The 22,690-nt window shown below is 39.8% G+C and overlaps 1 protein-coding gene across 2 annotated transcripts; it reads right to left on the bottom strand.

The window, feature by feature from the left end:
* Positions 1 to 3,517: 3,517 nt before the first annotated feature.
* On the bottom strand, positions 3,518 to 15,028 carry C1d (C1D nuclear receptor corepressor). Of its 2 annotated transcripts, none has more exons than XM_021177133.2 (5): positions 14,962 to 15,028; positions 8,143 to 8,289; positions 7,255 to 7,321; positions 6,931 to 6,986; positions 3,518 to 4,213 (listed from the first exon to the last, which is right to left on the bottom strand). In XM_021177133.2, exons 2-5 carry the CDS (start codon positions 8,278 to 8,280, stop codon positions 4,049 to 4,051), a joined length of 426 nt encoding a protein of 141 aa, XP_021032792.1. In that variant the 5' UTR covers positions 8,281 to 8,289; positions 14,962 to 15,028; the 3' UTR covers positions 3,518 to 4,048. The 2 variants fall into 2 exon arrangements, with proteins under 2 accessions (XP_021032792.1, XP_021032793.1); XM_021177134.3 differs by lacking the exon at positions 14,962 to 15,028 and adding an exon at positions 14,613 to 14,951.
* Positions 15,029 to 22,690: the final 7,662 nt, after the last annotated feature.

The raw sequence follows: 22,690 nt of genomic DNA on the forward strand, positions 1-22,690 counted from the left end.
AACCAGACTTCATAGTAACATGAGAATCACAGGCTTCCATTTGCAGTGACACAGGTTATCTCAGCAGCGAACACCCACACAAGGAACTCGGTCTGTTCCACTTCTCATCAGCTCATTCAAATCCTCTCCCCATGGATTTCCTGGGTATGTGGCTTTAAAGTACTGTATGAGTATAAACTTTAAATCCAAGCCCTGGGTAGGTCTGCATTCATTATGACAGCAGCATCTTGAAATGTTGAGTTATTACCTTCAATTTCCTCCAGTCATTTATTGTAGCTGCCAAAATGAAATGGTGCACCTTTAAGGCAATACTAAACTGAAGAGCGAATAATAAAGTCTCTTCAATGTTTCATTTATAAAAGCTTATTTCTCCACCATCACATTTTGTACACCATCTCAAATATATATCACTTTGTGAAGCTGACATTTTGCAGGCAGTGGTGCTGCTGCTGAGATACATAAACTTCAAGGCTTACTGGGAGGAGGGGGTAAAACCCACCATCATCTTTCCACCTTTTAAGGACCAGGGTCTGGAGAGATGGCTCAGTGCCTAAGATCACACCCTAGTCTTGGAGATCATACAAGTTCAGTTCCCAGCAACACATGGCTGCTCACTACTTACTGTCTCCAATTCCAGGGTATCCAACACCCTCTTCTGGCCTATTCGGGCCCTGTGCACACACAATACCCATACACGCAGGCAGGCAAAACACTCACACAAATAAAATAAAAATAAATCATAATGAACCAGAAACTGATTGGATGTGGTGGCATCCACCTGTGCTCAGCATTTGGGAGACAGAGGCAAAGACAGATTTTTCTGACTTTGAGGCCAGCCTGATCTTCACAGCAAGTTATAGAACAGCCAAGGTTACATAGTGAGAACTTGTCAAGAAAGAAAATGAAAGAGAAAGCAGGGAAAAGGAAGGGAGAGGGGATTGGAGGGGAGAGGGGAGGAAAGGGAAGGGAAAGGGAAGAGGGAAGGAAAGGGAAAGAGAAGGGAAAGAGCAGGGGAGAGGAGGGGAGGGGAGGCTGGGAGGGGAGAGGAAGGGAGGGGAGGCTGGGAGGGGAGAGGGGGGGAGTGGAGAGGATAGGGGAGGGGAGGGGAGGGGAGGGAACTGGCTGGGTCTTGGCAGGGAGACAGATATGGTTACAAGTTAAAGTCTATAGCTTTACTGTAGCTGCCTCTAATTGACAACTTCACTACTTTGGGATATATTTTAAATTGCGCTATAACTGAGGACAGAGTGTTTGCTAGCATGCCTGAAGGCCACAGAGAGGACAGGGGACAGCAAATATGCCTAACTTTAACTCTGTAAAGACACAAATGTCAGGCTGGAGAGATGGCTCAGTGGTTAAGAGCACTGACTGCTCGTCCAGTGGTCCTGAGTTCAATACCTAGCAACCACCTGGTGGCTCACAACCATCTGCAATGGGGTCTGATGCCCTCTTCTGGTGTGTCTGAAGAGAGCAACAGTGAATACTTAAAAATAAATAAATCTTTAAACAACAACACCAAAAAGATACAACGGTCAGTGACAACTGTAAGATTCTTACTAAACAACCTACAGTTGATAGTTCCAAAACTCAAGTCTTAAATTTAGAATGTAAGGAAAGAGAAATATTCACATCAGTAAAGTATATCCACTGCATAGCCACGCAAGCTAGGAAGAGGCACTGAAACATCTGCACACCGTCAAGCTCATGAGTCAAGCCACTGAAACATCTGGACCCTGGACATCACTGGGAGAACCACTGGACCATCTGGGCAAGCTTAGTCACTCTGCTGTGAGGGCCAGTGCCTCTTTTGCTTCCTGTTGTTTAACAAAGTCCCAACAAGCTCTTGGAATTTGTTGTATTAAACTTTAATATAACAGAATCATAAATGACCAATCCAAAAGTATTCTTTTCAATAACCTACTTAGGAAAAGAGCGTCTACCTTCAGTACACTGTTTTTTAAGTACTCAGGTTTCCAAACGATTTTAAAAGTTGTAGTGTGTCCATTTTAGTAACTTAACGTAGATTTTTATACTTCAGTTTCTTAAAAACTCATCTACATGGTTTAATCTTTAAATTTTTTATTTAACATATTCTACTTCCCACTCTGTAATCTTTGAACAAGAATTTTTTAATTAAAATATTAAAGATTTCATTTAGATCAATGTCTACATGTCTGCGATTCCTCCAATTATGTTAATTCCCAAGAAGATTAATAAAACATGAAACTAACACGGTCCCTTTCGGAATAAACTGCTACCAATCACTACTCTACGCTCAATCAATGAAGCCGCCACCTTGCATAGTTCTGGCTAAGGTCGGTGAGGTAACTTCCTATGACTTCTGGAAACTCTGAAATACTGAACTGAATCAAGACTACTGTTCCGTAACACTTCAGAAAAACAACACGAGGGCTACAGACATCATCTCCGAAACCTAGACTTGAGCACAGTGTGTTGGCCTGTGATACACAGATAACCTAATAAACTGTCACAGCTCCTTGGTATGTTGTAATAATTCTTTCAAACTCTATATAATAAAATAGAACAGACTTAAAATATTTTATTTCTACAAATGCAGGCTGAGAGAAATCGTTAAGGATATCCAATTCAGTGGGACATAGGCTGGGTGTTCACAAATACCTTGGTTAATTATTTTCTGCAATTGTGAAAATTTCCATTCAAAGCTCTTTTCTTTATGAAATTTAAAAAGAGAAATACAAGACCCAAGTTTCTTTGCAATGAATAACATTAAAAATACATTCTACAGTTATCTTCATAAAGCACTTATTTCTCTAATGAAGTTACTTTCACTATTATCAGAGAATTAAAATGGCCAAGAGTGAAATAACTACAAATGCTCATAAATGTTCTTTCACATCACAAAGTATCTGATATCAGAGCTGAGACTTTCTGCATCTATTGACTTACTATTTATGAATCAGATTTTAGCATGCCTTACAAAGTCCATTATAACTTCAGACCAGTTCCACTATTCGCTACCTAATCAAGAAATTCATATATTAAAAGTTAGTCACAGACAATTTCTACAACTCTAATTCTCAAGAACAACAACAACAACAACAACAACAACAAAAACTTAGCTATCCTTGGCACATCTATACATGACTATGTGGGCCTAGAGAAGCAAGGTTATGTGAGCTCAGACATTAATAAGTGGAATTCATCATAACAAACACTCCGGAAAAATAAATTAGAATGTAAATATAATGTGATTCCTCCTGTGCCTGAGGGGCAGCATTTAATAAAGAAGATGGTTCAAAGCACCCACATGGCTTAGGAAATACTTAGTCAGAAAGACTCTAAGAGCAAGACCAAGAGAACAGAGAGCCAGGACTCATAAGCCTTCTCTACCGGGTGGAGCTGCTCACACTGCCTCATCTGGAGCGCATGTTCACTCACGCAGTGGACAGCAAGAAGCACGTGAGCTACACAGCTACCATATTTATTAAAAGGGAATCAAGCCAAAGCCAGTCAGGACATACAACCGTATTTTCCATCAGCGTTAATGAGAACATTTTATTTTAAATGGAACATGAAGAATTAGAGTACAGCCTCAAGGTTTCAGTTTTGCACTTTGAATATCAAGACAGCAATTACTCAAAAAAAAAAAAAATCACAGAAACATGTTGAACTAACTGAACAGAAAACAGAGTGGGTATTTAAGTCATTGTATTTCTCATCATTACTGAAAACAAATGTCCTTACAGCTCCAGTCTACAGATAGCACACTTCATAATATCATTATTCATTTCAAACACTACAAATGTTTACAAAGAACATTTGGATTTCACAACTGCTTATAGAATATCTTACAATATTAAACACATCATGATGCTTTATATGAAAATCAACAAAGACAACTTAATCTTTCTCAGCAAAAAAAAGATTCAGTATCACAAATGTAATGTGTAAACTTATACATGAATTCCAAAGGGATCCATTTAAACACCGCATGGCCACATAACTGCACTGTAAACTGATTAAAAAGGATGTACTTTTTGAAACCATGTACATCAAAACCAAAAGATTAGTGCTTGCTTTTCCCTTTATTAGCCACTTTTGGTGTGCTTTTTGCTTTGGGTTCCCAGAGTGCGTTTTTGACAAATCTCGAAGCAGCACCTCTGTCCAGCTTGGCAGCCTTCTTCTTGTCTGTTATTTCTTTAACTCTGTTCATGTAGACTCTGATTCTTTCCTTAAGAAGAAACATAAAAGACAGTCATTTCCTGAGCTGTTCAGCATCCCAGGTTTATCACGCGCTTTCTCAGTGACTGTCAACAGTGAATTGTTATTGTCCACTAAGTCCATGGAACTAGAGAGTGCAATTGCACAGGCTAAACATGTCCCGTGCTTTCCTGGAGCTGACAGTCTCGGGGAAAGGCATATTTTATTTTCACGTTCCTTCAGTGGGCATGAGGGTGCACCTGGAATCCCAGCACTTGGAGAGCAGAGGAAAGACTTTAAGATCAGCCGGTCTGAAGCCAGCTTGGGCTGCACACGACAGTGTCTAAAAGCAGTAACAACAACCAACCCAACACTTAACAAGTCTTTTGAACTCTTCCAGGAAAAAGTTCACATTAGGATATCACTATAGCAATAAACAATAACTGGCTTATATATGGCACTACTGTTTTAGTCAACATTAACCTAAATTCTCATTTTAACTATTTTGTATCAGAAGAGTAAATTATAAATCTGAGTTCTCCTACACTTGTGCCAAAAAATTAACCTCTCCCATCACTTTTCTAAACAGAAAATGGGTGGGGCATTATTTATATCTATTTTATGTTACTGTCGAGTTGTCATATTAAAATAGGCAAAATGAAAATATGAGATCTTTTATTCAATTCATAATCTCGACTGGTAAGTATGTAAAATGTCCTAATAAAATATACAGACTTTAAAGGTAAGGAATCATAGCAGGCTTCTGGAGCGCTTTGAAATCTCTTGAGAGTATTATTCAAAATAGGTAACTCTTATACATCAAGTGCCGAAATAAAGGCGATAACAACTATAATACAGTAAGTGATCACTGCTTAGGAACAAACAAGTTTCATTAAAGTGTGAACATAAACACCTTACCATTGCTTCATTATCAAAACTGAACTGCTCCTGTAAAACCTCTCCAGTAACAGTGACCAGCAAGGCAGCACTTGAACCCTGGCCCCACCCCGGGAGCCTGCCCTGATACTGCTCTGCCTTGGGCGTCCACGCAGCTCCTCCCTCTCTGCTAGTCTGTCAGTCTTTCCTCCCTTCACCATTAAGACTGGACACTTGATCCCGATACTCCAACTCACTCTATCTGCTCTGTATTTTTTTTTTCTTTTTCCCCCATAAAATGCTTTTATAGCATCCTGCATAGTTGAGATGCGAAGTGTTTATTATCTTATTATGGTTACTGGGTTTCCCTTCATTCCAAGAGCGGTATCTGCCACACCTTTGTTTTTTTCTCTGAGGCAGCATCACTTGAAAACAATGCCTGGTCCTTAGTAGCCATTCAAATACCACTGAATAAATAAGGTGACTGTTTTCCCATTTGTGATACATGACAAATATCAAATCGATTTCATCTAATTGAGCAATCAATTAGTAATAATATCTGTCTCAAGGTCAAAAAAGGGAATTCACTTAAGAATGCTTTTTATTTGCCAATCCTTACCCAGAAAATTAATGTGCTCTCTATAAAGTAGATTCTGAAGAAGAATGAAGATAAATTGTCTTGTCCTTTTATAAACACAATATTGAGTACTCTAGCTTTATGTTGAAAATAATTTTATAAAAGGACACAAGTGGAAAACTAGACGCATAACCTGTACTTCTAATGCTAGCAGCATAGGTAACCTCTCTTAAATTTTTTTTCACAACTGTTATATTTAAGCATAAATTTATTTTTCCCTCAAGAACTTTAAAAAAAGCCGGGCGTGGTGGCGCACGCCTTTAATCTCAGCACTCGGGAGGCAGAGGCAGGCGGATTTCTGAGTTTGAGGCCAGCCTGGTCTACAAAGTGAGTTCCAGGACAGCCAGGGCTACACAGAGAAACCCTGTCTCGAAAAACCAAAAAAAAAAAAAAAAAGAACTTTAAAAAAAATATTCTAGTCTATACTTTTTTTATATTTTACATTTGAAATAAAGATGCCTCATTGTATTTTTAAGTAAATTACCTATGCTTTACTAAATGTAACTAACACACATTACTGACTACTATAAGACTTGAAAACAAAGATATAATTCCATGTGTCTCACATATACATGTATATTACATTTTATGTACACAAAGAATAAATTTATTAAAACTCTTATTCATAAAGCCAAGTCAATAAGGTAACTATTAAGTTTCACTTTTATTTTTCTCCTTCCAATTGGATGATTTGATTTAATATCTGAAGTCAGCAAAAACTCCAAGATATTAGATTCTATTTGTACTTATTTGTACTAGATGTTGTACTTATCCATCTAAATGGAATACAGAGACAAACCTAGAAGATTTATTACAGGTTGTAAATATGTCATTGATGCAGAACTACTGGACAGTATACATATAGCTGGTGCCAAAAAAGCTTTTAGCTTTGTTGCTGAACTGAATTCTTTACTGCTGAGAAAATGAGTTAATGGAGAAATTGAAAGGTAGGAGAGAAATTTCCCCATCTCTGATAGTAAATCAAGTGGAATACACTTTTAAGAATTGTGTAAGAGTTTTGCTTTTTTTTTTTTTCTCCTTAAGTAGCCCTGGAGATGACTAAAATTTAAAGAATTTATAGGAAAAATAATGTGAAAGTTATAACTAATTATCAGAATGCTGCCATTCTGCTACAATTCTGACCTCCCTACTGATCAGCATGATGATGGCCGACTGATTGACCCCCGAGAGGTACACTCGGACATATAAATAGGGATGAATCACAGGCCTCTTACCAATTCCTGCTTCACTGGATGCTCTTTGGGATTAACTCCTTGAGTTGCCAAATAAACTGTAAGAGAAAAACCGCATGAAAGAAATTGGTGTATATAGAGTGTTATAATTAAAGAAATCCTAGTTATTCAAGAGGAAAGTTGCATAGTTAATTCAACTTCAAATTATCTAAACTATGTGTAGCTTACAGGCATCCTTTATTCTGAAACATATGACCAATAAGATTACTATAAAAGACAATTCTATGTCAACTACTAGTTCTTAAAAATAAGTCATCTTTGACACAATAATACACTTTCTAATGAGCTACAAAGTAACATACATACCCCAAAACATTGAATTTAAGGTGTATGCAGAAACTAAATCCACCTTTGCCTGTTCCAACGGGTCCAACTAGCAACACAAAGAAGAAAGAGATAAGAGGGTGAGAGACGCATAACCTCTGAGAACCACCAGACGACACGTTCAACTGTCTCCTCCTTCACGGCAGTAAAGCATGGTATTCTCACTCCCTATAATTCAATAATAAAATGATCTAGACATAATGTGCACAAAGTTTTCTTAACCAGTGATTCTTTTTGTTTACATCTGAAACTCCATTTTAAATACAGCCTAAGCACTCCTGAATACCCTTCTCTGCTCTTCTCTGGACTCATAGGGTTCTTTTTTTCTCATTGATACATACAAACACCCAAATATAACAAGTGATTTATTTTTTGCTTTAAAAAAAAAAACCCACAACATGCTTCTGAATATCATTTCTGAGGAAACAAGAAATCTGTACAATCCAAGAAAAAATTCTAAATTATAGCAATTTCAGATTTATAATCTGGACTTTTATATCAAAAGTAATTATTTAACGTAAGCACTGAATATGACTCACTTAAATATAAGAAGCACACGAAATGCTTGGCAACTCTAAAGCCAGAAGAAACAATCCCATTACTGTTCTTGTACTGCACTGTTTCCAGAACCAATAATATCATTAAAATACATAAAACATCAAAGATAGACTCTGTCAAAAATAATGTTGTGAGTGTGCCTTGCTCTTCAAAATCAAGTTCCCATGCAGAAGCTTTGTAGGATGTTCTAACTAAATACACTCCAACACTTCCCCTAATCTCCTGCAGAAAGACATGGTCAGTGCTAAGGCACCATTTCTTCCTAATGTTCTGTCTTATGAAATTCATCTGAGATTGTAGATTTTAAAATACCTTCTGCAACAACTCGTTTCTAGAAACAGCCATCATGGTCTTCAGCATGTCGTCCACAGCACCCAGGGAGCTCTCCAGGGCTGTTAAAGACTCGTGAATTTCTACAGGATAATCTTCATTCATTTCTTCACCTGCCATTGTGACCAACTGGGGGGGAAAAAAACTCTCAGAATTCATACTGGAGACAGAGCTTTAGAAAGAAAATGAAAAGACCATTTACTTCTGAGTAAGGTAAGTCAGTGAATCTTAGAATGCAAGTCCAGAGGAGCAACCTCCCAGCCTCCCTTGCTAAAATGCATGGGGAGGGCTGGTGAGATGGCTCAGCGGTTAAGATTGCCGACTGTTCTTCCAAAGGTCCTGAGTTCAAACCCCAGCAACCACATGGTGGCTCACAACCATCCATAACGAAATCTGATGCCCTCTTCTGGAGTGTCTGAAGACAGCTTCTACAGTGTACTTACATATAATAAAATATTTAAAAAAAAAATAAAGCTGCAATCATCTGAGACTGAAAGCTAAAATAAAAAAAAAAAAAAAATGCATGGAGAAAGAGGGAAGACTCCACGCCAGCCACACATCAAGCCCTAGAGACTTTCACAGCTCTGACAACATAATCACAATACCATATGTCAATAAGCTAAACCCATGTTCAACTGGATTCAAAGGTACATGCACTTGGGAAGTGGAGCGAGAGGCTCTGATCCAGGGGCCCTTAGCTATAGGCAAGTTCAAGGCCAGTCTCTGCTCCAGGAGACACAATCTAAGAAATAAAAATAAATGGGGGACAGGTACACTTTTTAAAGCATTCTGTTGAAAGCAAAGATTTTTTTTTTAAATGAAAGTCTAATAACATCCTATAATGTCAACAAAGTGAGTTTCTCCAAAAATTCTAAATTTTATTTAGCTTTTTAAAATTTAGATGTTGTTCTAACCATTCCTTGTATTAAACTTAAAAAACAGAAATCCTAGATATAAAAAAAATATAAAAAATCTTTATCAACTAACACTAAAATTACTTTTCAAGTTCAAGCTCATAAATGAATGTATAGTCCCAGGTGTTTTAAAAAGAGCGGCGTGACAGGAGGTGGGGCTGTTAACGGAAGCAGATACCTGAGCTTTCAGTGTTGCTTGAACACTGACTCTGTTACCTTGGATAAATCATCAAACTGCTCCGTGCACCTCGAATTTTTTATTCATAAAATAATCTAGTTGGTCTAGTTATCTGTAACATTCATTATCAAAATTATGGATAATTCTGTTGTGTATGAAATCGTAGATATATAATGAAATCATTTAAAGATATATACTGAAGGTCGCAGTGAAGTCACCTAGCAGCATGAACCTATCGTAAAAAAGTTGTCTTCATAAGTAACAAACCAAGAACTAATAATAAGAGCATTATAATAAGAGCATTATAACAAAGGTGGAGAGTGGTGAAGTCACACACAGAGTGCATTCAGTCCACGCAGTATCCTGTAGTATCCTGCAGTATCCTGAACAGTTGCGGACCAAACACTCATAAATCTAACACAGTCAACAAAGGCTGAAATTTTGATTATATTACAAATGGCCTTGGAGGGGCAGGGTAGCTGCTTGGGAACCGAACCAAGGGCCTCATGAATGCTAAGTTGTGCCCTACCACTAACTATACGTCTAGCCTCAAAATATAATCTCCTCCATGTTTATCTGATTCTTTAAAATGTATCCATGTGAAAACACATAGATCAGGTCTAAGTCCAAATAGAGTATACCTGCCACACAAAGGAAAACAGAGTCTCTTTGAATCAATTTAACAAACAAGCAGAAACTACACTTAACTCCCAAAAAAACAGAAGCCAGCCACTTACAAAAGAATCCAAGTAACCAATAAACATAAAAGGACTCAACTTCACACAAAGAAACCACAAGAACAAGATCCCATTTCTCATGTGTCAGACAGCATCAAATACAAGCAGAGGTGGCCACCAACAGGCCCTCTTCACCATTAGCAGTTTGATTTAATTAAGCATTTTTCTGAATTTCATATTCCACTTCAAAATCAGTACATTTACTTCTCAGGAACATAATTTTTCTTTTCCATAAAAAGTGAACTATTTATTATAGGTACTAGGACTGAAAATAAAATATTGACTGGGTTTATCTATATAAAACTTCACTAATATCTTAGTTACGCTTTTTAACTGTCAGTGAACCTGTGGATCTGTGACAGGTGATGAGTTTAGCCTGATTATTACTCCTAATGGATATGCATGTAAACATTCTCTGTTGTAAACTTCTATTTCAATGTATGATTTGAATGTTATGTGTGAATTTGTGATGAACTTTTACCATGTGATCATGTATTCTGAAAGATGTAAAAGTGCTGAGGACAAAGAGAAGAGTGGGAAGAAGAATTTTCTCTTTCCCCCCTTTTTCATTCAGTTTTCCCTCTTTTCTTAGAGAGCTTTCATAGGAAACTTTTTAAAACTTAGTAAATCACTATAATGACTTTTCTTTTTTTATGCACAAAATTCTTCAAAAAATTGTGTATTTTGTATACTATGTTCAAAGACAAAAAAATTAATATAAAAGTGCACAGGCTATGTGCACAGGGCAAATCAAACAGAAATCAAATGTATGCAAACTTGTGACAGTCACTGCAACATACAAAAATCACTGTGTTCGCCAAATTTGGAAAAATCCCCAAATCCAAAATGTTCCTAAACACATGAGACAAGGTACGACGCACATACCACCTCTCTCAGATGTGAACACAGGTGGAATAAATGTCATCTGGACTGTGACATAGCTCAGTGGGTAAAGTCACTTGCAGCCTGAGTTGGATCCGATCCCCAGGCTCCTCATGGTGGAAGGAGTCAATCCTCTACACATGTGCACATGTACCCGTACACGCAATATAATACACCAATGTGTATATATACACATATGTACCTTTAAAAGACAAAAGCATCTCATTTTTCCCACACTAAACTGGTTTTGCACTGTGCATTCATTGTTCAAGGGCATGGAAAGGTATCACTGTAATGGACAGCCTGTAGAGACAACATTCCCACTCCATGACTGGTATTCCCTTTATTCTATACATGTCAGCTCTACCAATTTGTCATTCTTTTAGCATCCATGGCAACAGAAGCTGCATCTCTCAAATGTGTGTGCAGAAACTCTTCAAGAGGTCCACCTAGACCCTCAGACACAAAGCTCTGCAACATCTGCACTGCACCACGTCTGCTGGCACTTTGCCTTGGCCACGTCTGGCATTAGGTGTCCTTAGACCAGGAATGCCAACCAGGCTCATACCACATGCCACATGCTTAGAAACCCAAGTGCCATCATTGAGAACTGAGATTAGCAACATCTGCCATAGCAGTCCACTGGGTGGACTGTGGGACAGGCTATGTGCGGGAAACCTGTGTCCTGCCCATGCTTTAGGTGGTGTTGCAGATGCAATCTGATGTCTAGGTGACCCAAAATGGAGCAGAACTGTGGGAATGTCTGTGGTGGGCTACAGGCAGTAGCTTTCTGTCCTGGCATTGTGGTATAAATGAAGACAGATGCTGCAATGGGAGTGGAAATCCTTCCATGACCTTCCCAGCTGCTGAGGTCAATGTTGCTGTCCAAACAAAAAAGGGAACTACTGAAAAACCAAAACCCAATGAAAGGACTGCCTGCCTTTAATCAAGTTTCAGAAAGCTGGTCTCAGCAGATGCACCAGCCAGGTGTACAACATTCTAGAAAACACGGAGGGAAGCACCTTTCAGACCAGGGGCAGATTACTTGGTCCAGCTGACTTTGGGAATGTCATAGTGCTCAGTGAGTGTGTCCAGGTGTCAGTTGAAGTCCTCCACTCGCTGCTTGTGGGCTTTTGATGCCTTCTTCAGGATTCTTTCCATTTGCCACTTCTGCTGCATCTTTTCGAAGGCCACCTGTGCCTGTGTGCGCTTGTCCAAGCAGTGCCTCCTCTCCTCTTCACTCTTCTTGCTCATCCCCATGGCCTCCAGCACCTTGACCTTGTCTTTGCCCTTCGTCTCACCAAGTTCTGCCACTCAAAGAGCCAAAATGTCTTCTTTTCCCTAGAGTTGAATTTTCTAGCAAAATAAAGGTATATTCTTCTTCACGTGGCCTCTTCTGAGTTCCTGTGTGGCCATACCTCCCACCATCTAGTCCAAAGCTGCTGCCACAAATCCAACCTTTGTTTGTGTCTACTAGCCAATTTTCGAGTTTGGAAAATCTTAACATCATGTCCCAGTTTGGAATTACATAAATTACAAAGTCACTACATGAATCCAGGAGAAATTTATATTATATATGTATATGTGTATATATATACATACATATATATATATATATATGTATACACACACATATATAAAAGTAAGCTGTTTTCATTTCTATAGCAATTAGAGTTCCACACAGTTACCATATTAGTGAGAGAAAATCCAACATATACTTAATTGACTTTTAGAACAAGAGACGAATTTACAGGTTCTGCACCATAATCCCATTCATATAATTATGTTTTACACAGCATTACCTTAGAAAACTATAGTGAAATTTATATGTAAATTTTCAATACTACTGTCTTGGCCAAGCAAAGATGCTGATGTTACCTGTGATCTTCAGTAAAATCTGAGAACACATTAAGCTTCCTTTTCTAAAGCGTGCTATCCTCTAAAAGCACATCACAGAAGTTAAATGGCTAAGTGAATAAAGCCCATGAGTACTCGTGCTCACGCTCACGCTCACACACACACACACACACACACACACACACACCACCACCACCACCACCACCACCACCACCACCACCACCACCACCACCACCAAGCTTGAAGACTGGAATTCAGATCTCCTGTGTGTGGAGGGTACCAAAACATGGAATCCCCTAGCAGTCTAGCTGGACTGGCTGAGGTCAATGACTCGCAGCTTCAATAAGAAACCCTGCCTCAATAAACAAAGTGGAGAACAATAGAGAAAAACAGCATCGCTGGGCTTCTACGTACACACATGCACATACACTCACATGAGAACACACACCTGCATAAACCACACATAAACACACAAAAAATACATGTGCAAAAGTCTAGCAATAAAGATTATATAAATTACAAGGCTGGAGAGATGGCTCAGCAGTTAAGAGCACTTTTCATCTTCCAGAGAACCAAAGCTTGGTTTCCAGCAGGCAGTTTGGGCAGCTCACAACCATCTGTAAGTCCAGCTCCACTGGATCCTCTGGCCTCTGTTGACACCCACACACATGTGACAAATACACAGATAGAGGCATGAGCACAAACACATGAATAAATAGAAACATTTTAAAGTACATAAATTACAAGGACCTGTTAAGACTGGAGCCACAACAGAATCAACTTCTATTTAATGCTTATTTCAACATGTTTTCAAAATGAATGAAAGGAAGCAGCAAAAACTATCTTCTCAAAAATGTGGGGCTTGTTTTCACAATTACCTCTAAAGTAACAATAATACATAAGGTTGTGATGCAGACAAGATAAATATCAATAAAACTCTTAAAGCTATACTCCATTAGTAGAATGCTCAAAATACTAGTTCACAATATTAGTTATTATTTAAGAAAGTGGAAATAACAAAGAGGTAACCCACTGTAGACTATTCAGAGCCATACATGAAGAGTCAAATGCTTATAAACAAGTGCTACTGTTTACCCATAGAATTTTTCAAAGTTAAAAACAAGAGAAAACTGCATCCCTATAGGTACTGGAAAGCATCTACAACATCTCTGATTTGGGAATTTCATTTCTGTTTTGTTTTCAAGGCAGAGTTTCTCTGTGTAGCCCTGGCTTTCCTGGAACTCACTCTGTAGACGAGGCTGGCCTTGAACTCAGAAATCCGCCTGCCTCTGCCTCCCAAGTGCTGGGATTAAAGGCGTGTGCCACCACTGTCAAGTAATTTCTATTACTTGAAAACAACAAAAACTGTTCACACTGTTATCTTGTAACAAAACAATTCACTCTATCAATTCCACCATCCAGAAGTGGTTTTCTAAAGTTCAATAAGGTTAGCTGTCATTTATAAATAAAAACTAACGTTAATACTTAGTTCTGTCTACTCTTAGTCCAAACAGGTTAATAACTACACCACAAACATCTCACCAGGGCAAATACACCTTTTCCAAGCCAAAACTAAATTGTAGTCAACACATTTTAAGTCATTAAAGCTATCTTCCAACAGAAATTTGAGCCTCGATGAATTTTTCCCAGATCACACTGAAAAATTCCTCTTAATACAATCCGCTACTGCAGAAAGCTGCTGTCCCACGCTTTTAATCCTAACAGAGGGAGGCAGATCTCTGAGTTCGAGACCAGCCTGTTCTACAGATTGAGTTCCAGGACAGCCAGGGCTACACAGAGAAACTGTGTCTTGGAAAATAAAAGGTAAAATTAAGGAAACCCTTGTTTCAAAAGGGCTAACACTGCCACCGCAAGCATTCCGACCTTGGGCGGAACAGGAAGGGCTGCACGCAAAGTTACTTTTTCCACCTTCCATTTTGTCTCCGTTTAGATTCGGAATCAGCTAGAAGCTGATGGCGTTGGGTGTATTACTTGTCGCTTTTCAACCCCTGAAAGGCAACGTTAACAGTGGCCGGGAAAAGAAGACGGTATTGACAGAGAAACTAAAGGCCAAAGCAAAGCCCGAGAGCCGCCACTGCAGAGACTACGCTAGAAGCGAGCAGTCCCGTTCGGCTCCTCCCAGTCGGCCACAGGACGGACGTGATCCCGGGGTGCGGGAAAAGAGACTGTGACGGGAGCAGGACAAGCACCCGAACGCGGTTCTGCACAATACCTCAATACCGTGGACGCGTGTCTCCGGGAAATAAGTCGCACGATGATGACGCCATGACACGCTGCCTGCCGCGCGTGCGCACTTCAGTCCCGAGGCTTGCCCCGCCTCTGTCCGTCCAGGAGCTAAATGCGGTGGTCTGTTTTTTCTTTCTTTCTTTCTTTCTTTCTTCCTTCCTTCCTTTCTTTCTTTCTTTCTTTCCTTCTTTCTTTCTTTCTTTCTTTCTTTCTTTCTTTCTTTCTGTCTGTCTCTCTTTCTTTCTTCCTTCCTTTCTCTTTTTGACACATTTATTTTTTTAATTAACTATTTATTTACATTCCAGCCGTTGCCCCCTCCCGGTCCCCCACCCAGTTCCTCACACCATTCTGCTCCCCTTCATCTCCCCATCCCCCATTCCTGGGGCCTCAAGCCCCTTGGGAATTGGACCCATCTTCTCCAACTGAAGCCGGACTAAGCAGACCTCTGCTACATAGGTCCCAGGAGGCTGGGGAAGGGGTGGCGCTTGGCTCAGCCCATGTATGCTGCCTGGTTGTTGGCTCAGCCTCTGGGAGCTCCCTGGGGTCCGGGTTAGTTGAGACTGCTGATCTTCCTATGCGGTCGCCCTCCCCTTCTGCTCCTTCAACCCTTCCTCTAATCCAACCATAGGGGTCTCTGACCTCAGTCCTACAATGGTTGGGTGTGAGTATCTGCCTCTTTCTCAATCAGCTGTTGGTAGAGCCTCTCAGAGGACAGCCATGCTAGGCAAAGGACTTAAAGGTCTCCCGCCAAGGTGGCAAGATTGGGGAAGAAGGCCCTGGCATCTTGTCTAGATTAGGCTTCTTCAAACTGAATGTTCCTTACACCTTTGTCCATTTCTTTGCTTTGATGGAAGTTGGGTCCCAACTTCCGGACCCAACTGTGCACCTCAGATTAATCTTTGGAGGGGCTTCCCTAATATAGTGCCTGATACCTGGTTAGGGGATAGTTATGAAAATACAGTTTCAAAAATTAAATGAGGGTGTGAAGATATGAAAAGTACAAGTTCATATTTTGTGTTGTTTTTGTTTTTGAATGGGTCTCACTGTGTGTTATATCTGACCTTGAATTCGGGATTACCAGTGCTAGGGTTACAAGCTGTGCCATCATTCCTAACTGTGTTCGATATTTTTCTGTCAACTTGGCACAGGTCTCCTAAGTGGAAGGAATCTCAATTAAGAAAATGCCCCATAAGGTCAGGTTGTAGGCAGTCCTGCAAGGCATATTCTTAGTGATTGACAGGGAGGGCCCAGCCAATTATGCATGGTGCCACTCCTGGACTGGTGGTCCTAGGCTGTCATAAGAAAGTAGGTTGGGCAAGCCATGGTGAGGAAGCCAGTAAGCAATACCCCTTCATGGCCTCTTCATCAGCTCCTGCCTCCAGGTTCCTGTCCTGTTTGAGTCCCTGCCCTTACTTCCTTAGGCAAGAGCAGTAATATGGAAGAGCAAGCCAACTAACCCTTCCTTCCCCAACTTGTTTTTTGTTTATGGTGTTTCCCTGCCATAATAGAAGCCCTAAAATACTAACAAGGTCTTTATTTTTAATGTGTATGTATGAATGATGTTTGTTGTTGTGTTGTTCTTCTCCTTCTCTTTCTCCTTCTTCCAAGCTGTGCCACCATTCCTAACTTACGTTTTTTATTTATTTATTAAATCTCTGTGTGTATGCCTGCAAGTGCATGTGAACATGTCCTACAAAGGCCAATAAAGCGCACTGGATCCCCTGGAGCTAAAATTACAGGGGGCCATGAGCTGCCTGAAAAGGATGCTGGAGACAGAACCTCAATCTCAGAAAGAGCAGAAAGCCCTGTTAACCACTGTGCCATCTGCTGTCCCTAGTTCTTTAAATGATAATTTTTTAGTATACATAAATCACATTCAATTGGTGTAACAGGAACAAACAGTACAAACGCTACATATCACTCGGTTGTAGCAAACATGAAATACAACATGCCTGCGGAGTCACTCTAAGCAATCACCCTGCGATTCTTCAAGTTCTTAATGTGCTGATGGTTTGCTTCTACTTCGCTGTGCAGTTTGCAGAGGTTAGTATATAAAATGTTCTGTTGTCACACTGTAATAAACCACATAACACAGCAACACTGATAGGAGAAAATACTTTAAAGCTGTTTCGATACAAGGCGTTTCTACCATTTGAGTCTCAGCAATGGAAATCTAGTCTTCAGGCTTAGTGATAGACACCTTACCCAGCTGAGTCATCTCATGGGTCCCTCAAATTAAACGTTCATCTAAGATGATGTAACACTATATCTTCAGTATTCATCATCAACATCTATGCAGTCAGTTGTCAGTTCCAACAACATCGGTCATTTAATATTAACTTTTAAAGTTACTAAATTTCATTTAATTACCACTGAATTACTTGGGGATATTCTTGTGGATGATAATCAATTACAGATTTAGGGATGAGGAGAGTTGAGATAGGGTTTCTCTATGCAACCCTGGCTGTCCTGGAACTTACTCTGTAGACCAGGCTAGCCTCAAACTCAGAGATCTGCCTGCCTCTGCCTCCTGAGTCCTGGGATCAAAGGTGTGTGCTAATTACAGATTTTACACATTGCTGGAGTCACAATTTCCTAGCATTAAATTATCTCAAACTGTTATTATTAGCATGACATTTTGTAAAGCTCTTGTATTTTGATTAAATGCACAATTCCAGTAAATATTGTACTTTGGCTTGTGGTTGTTTCAAAAGTCCATGCCAAGCCCAAAGTCAATAGATAGATAGATAGATAGATAGATAGATAGATAGATAGATAGATAGATGACTATCATTTTTTAGAATGACTTTCAGGCTGTGGTCCAGCTAATCCAACAATGGCTGCCTATGAATGGAAGGTTCAGGCAAGAATCCAATAGATGTCTCAACTGGTCTTCAGAATGCTGAAATCCTGAAGATATGGGGTCTAATGCCAGTGAAGGAATAGTCCTGGTAGCAATGGCAAGATCAATGAGGCAAAGATCAAAAACTTCTCAGCAGGTGTGGTCCAGATTAAAGGTGGATCTTCTCACGCCAAATGATTTATGTACTAAAGCAATTCAGGCAACTAGTGTAGTCCTAGCATTGCAGAGGCAGAGGCAGGCAGATCTCTGAGTTTGAGGTCAGCCTGGTCTAGAGAATGGGTTCCAGGATAACCAGAGTTACACGAAGAATCCCTGTCTCAAAGAAAACCAAAAGGGAAAAAAAATCACAGGTGTGCCTAGTCATTTGGGCTTCAGTTAATTCTAGACGTAGTCAAGTTGACAACCAAGAATAACCTTCACACCACTCTTGGACGTACATGAAAAGGATGCTTCATTCTACCACAGAGACACTTGCTAAACCATCTTCATTGCTACTCAATTCATAAAAGCCAAATATTGGAAACAATCTGGATTATCTTTCAACAGAAGAATGGATAAAGAAAATGTGGTACATTTACACAATAGAGTTTTACTCAGCTGTTAAAAAATGAAATCATGAAATTCGCAGGTAAATAGAACTAGAGAAAATCATCCTGGGTTAGGTATTCCAGACCCAGAAAGACAAATATGTCATGTATTAGATGTAGATATTGGTATGTAACGAAACTACAATCCATAGAACTAGAGGGTAGGTGTGGTGGATTGAATATTTTTGGTCCTATTAGGAGATATGGCCTTGTTGGAGCAGTTGTGGCCTTGTTGGAGGAAGTGTATCTCTATGGGCATGGGCTTTAAGACCCTCCACCTAGCTGCCTGGGAGCCAGTCTTCCCCTAGCAGCCTTCAGATCAAGATATAGAACTCGAAGCTAGCTCCTTCTAGATCTCATTAGGTAAGGAAAAGAGAACAGATAGTTACAGGTGGGGTTGGGGCTGGGATAGGAAGATAAACGTGAGGAGAGGAAGATGAGAATGCATGAGGGATGTGGGTGAGAAAGCCAAAACTGAGGGCCATTTGAGAGGTAACATGGAAACCGAATAGAGTAAAAGCTTCCTAAAATATAGACATATATGAAGGTGATCTAAATGAAAGCACCAAATCACGGGGGAGACTGTCTTAGGTTCTCTAGAGTCACACAACTTATGAAATGTCTCTATAAAAGGAAACTACTGGAATGATTTACAGGTTGCAATCCAACTAACCCAACAATGGTCAGCTGTGAATGGGAAGTCCCACGAGGTTGGGTATTTCAGCTCGTCTTCTGTATACCCTGGAATCCTCAAGAAGTAAGTTTCAACAGATGTGCTGGAAATAACTGCAAGCAGGCCGAGAAAGAAGCAAGCTTTCCTTATTGTGTAGTCCTCCAGCTGAAGGTATGGTCCAGATTAAAAGTGTGTTCCTTGAAACTTGCTCTGTCCCAGGATGGCCTTGAACTTGGGGATCTGCTTGCCTCTATTTCCTGGGATTAAAGGCATGTACCACCTTGCCTGGGCCTAAGAATTTCATGGACAGTATGCCTCAAGACCTAGATCAAAAGTCTGTGTTTCCAAACTCAAGATCTGGATCACAGATGTGCCATCCATTTCTAGATTGTAGTTCATTCCAGATATAGTCAAGTTGACAACTAGGAATCACCATCACAGGGAACAGAGCCCCAACAGGCTATCTCTTGTCACCAAATGAAGCTTCCAGTACAGGATCTGGTTACATCTAGATGAGTTGTTTGCCAAAGAGGATCCCATGGGAACCCCAAAACAACCCAGACTGTTGCCAAGACTATAGCCTGTTCTCCACAAACTGAAAGCAAGGCCCTCTTGTTGAAAATAACACCAACACATCTCACTGAACACAAAGATGGCTGTGGGAAGGGGAGAGTCAGTTTTCTTCAGGTAAATGTCTGGGAAAGGTTACCCATGCTTCAGTAGATGGCCTATACCCATGCATTTATGGGCAGCATCCACTAGACTTAGTGGGTTCAAAAGTAAAAGTTCATTCAAAGTAAAAGTTCATGAAGTTGAGAGAGAAGAGAAGGGAGGGGAGGAGAAAGTTATCAGAGAAGTGGAAATGGGAGTGGATTTAATCAAAACATTACATGCATGTATAAAATCCAGTTTTATTTTTAAAACCTTTTAAAGTGGTTTTAATTTATTTTTATGTATATGAATGGTTTGCCTGCATGTATGTCTGTGTACCACCTGTATGCCTGGTGACCACAGAATCCAGAATAGGTCATCAGATCTCAAACTGGAGTTATAAATGGTTGTGAGTTGACATGTGGGTGCTAGGAATCAAACCCAGCTCTTCTGCAAGAGCAGCCAGTGCTCTTAACCTCTAAGACATCTCTTTGAACTCATGTATAAAATTACTATACAATAGAAAATAATTTAATTTTTTTTTATTCTAAAGAAATTGATTTTAGGGGCTGAAAAGTTTTTTTTGTTTTGTTGTTTTGTTTTGTAAAGTGCTTGCTACTAAAATAAGGATCTGACTTTGCATATCGAGCAGCTACATAAAATTCCAGACAGAGTGACTCATGTCTGTAATCTCAGCACAGAAGTAGATATGGGATCCTTGGGGGTTGCTGGTCAGGCACTCTAGTCTATCAGTGAACTGTGGGTTTGATGAGAGACCTTAGTTCTAAAAATTAGAGGGAGAAAACTGCCATGCTTCCTTTTAAGATCTCATAGGATGGTTCCCACCTAATCTACTTCAGATAGGTCTGTGTTCTTTGCAAATCTACAATGTTTACATCAAGATCAATCTGAGTCTTCCAAAATTAAAAATTGATGCTAAAGGAAAAACAAAAAAAAAAACAAAACTGAAAATGCCTGTTCCCGGAGCTGAAGATTTTACGCCACAGACAGTGTGAGCCACGTGTGAAATGCAACTGCATACAGTGTGCCTGAGCCTGTGAAATCATGATTCCTCACCTAACATTACAAGGAAAATGAGAATTGTTACAAAGGAAAGTCATAAAAGTGTGGAATTACACTAGACACTGAAAGTTCAACCAAGTGGTGGATGTTCACGTGACCCACTGGTCCTCAGCCCCCATGTGTTCACATGGCCCCGGGTCCTTAGCCACAGTGTGTTGTTCCATGGCCCACAGGTCCTGAGCCACTTATATGTGTTGCTTAGAAGTACATGCACTTACCTCCCTCTTATGCTATTTGGGTTAGGAATGTTTAGTAAATACTCAAAATGTGAACGTAATTTTCACCTTTTTTATTATAGCAAACAAACTCGTTTTCCTCCAAACTGTGTCCATGCGTGATGTTTCTAAGACATGGATGGCAGACTGTTTTTGAAAAACCACTCAGAAGATCTCGAGTATGCCTAGATGAAAACACCCCTTCTTAGCAGTTTTTTTTTTCTTTAAGCACCTCATGCTCCTGAAAACTCCCCAAAGCATAAACTCCGTTTATATTGTGAACCATGACCCCCAGAAGAAACTGATTGGCCAGAGCTGGTGGTGAAAGGGAAGAGATCACACAGAAGTTATTTAAGGGATTGATTTTAGCATGAAAACAATTTGTGAATGAATCTGAAAATATGATTTAGACTCCCATGTTGACTTGGACCTAAGATTCATGATAAGTGAGTTCATTTATCCTGGAAAAAATCCTGTAACAATTCTAACTAGTACAGAAAATAACAGACTGGTAACTGTACAATAAAACCAAATATTAATTACTCTTGAATCCTTCTAAAACACTGTATATGCACTACTGAGCTTTCCCATATTACACATTAACTTTTTTCTAGTCCTCACACTTGTGACTGTAGTCCTCTATTTATCTGAAAGCTAAACAACTAAAGTTGGGTAGGAAGGACTAGATTTCTCAGCAATATTTTTCTATACTGTATTCTATAAGTATAGAAATATTATACTGTATTTTTGTAAACTCAAGGATATGAAATGTATTCTCTCTCTCTTTCTCTCTCTCTCTCTCCCTCTCCTCTTTCCCCTCCCCCCTCTCTCTCCAGAGTCTCTCTACATAGTCCTGATGGTCCTGTAACACTCTATGTAGACCTGACTATCCTCAAACTCACAGAGATCCACCAGCCTCTGCCCTTCGAGTGCTGGGTTTTAAAGGCATGCAGTGGAATTTTTCTGAGTCAACCTTCTGCTTTTCAGAATGTCCTTTTCTCTGTTATGTTTGCTACACGCATTTCCTAACCCTCAACAAACACCTCTCCTCAATTGCTAAATAAATAACTGGCACCCGTATTTCCACATTTTAGGTTGCTGATCAATAAGTTTCATCTCTTTCTACTACTGTCTTGCACCATGTGGCATTTTCTCCCATGAAAAGGTAGTGCATATTTTCCAAACCTTTGACTCTGAGTTTGACTACTTGAATTGTTGTAGCCAATAGGATAACAGTGGGTATGATACAGGCTTATGAATCAGTGGATAATGTCTTGGGCTTCTATCTTCCCCATGAGTATGTTAGGTTCCAACAAGCACATTGCTCCAGGATGAAAGACATGTGGAAGCCAGCCCAGTCATCCACACCTCTATCAGCCCGAAGCTGACCCATAACCCATCCCCTAGCTAAATGTGTGAGTCCAGCTACAACCAACAGGTAGGACAATTTAGAGAAACCATCCTTCATGAAAAGTAAACATACAGATGGTCCTTGACTTATGAAGGAATTTTGTTCTGATAAAACTAAGATAACACCCACAACTCAGGAGTGAAGCCTCTATAAATGGGGGGACAACTATCTGTGTGATGTATTAGCCTGTTCAGTCTCAGTAACAGAGGGCCAGAAGCTGGATGGTTTAAAC

The sequence above is a fragment of the Mus caroli genome, unplaced genomic scaffold (assembly GCF_978045245.1).
Source record: "Mus caroli unplaced genomic scaffold, Mus_caroli_1 scaffold_13, whole genome shotgun sequence".
Classification (NCBI taxonomy): Eukaryota; Metazoa; Chordata; class Mammalia; order Rodentia; family Muridae; genus Mus; species Mus caroli.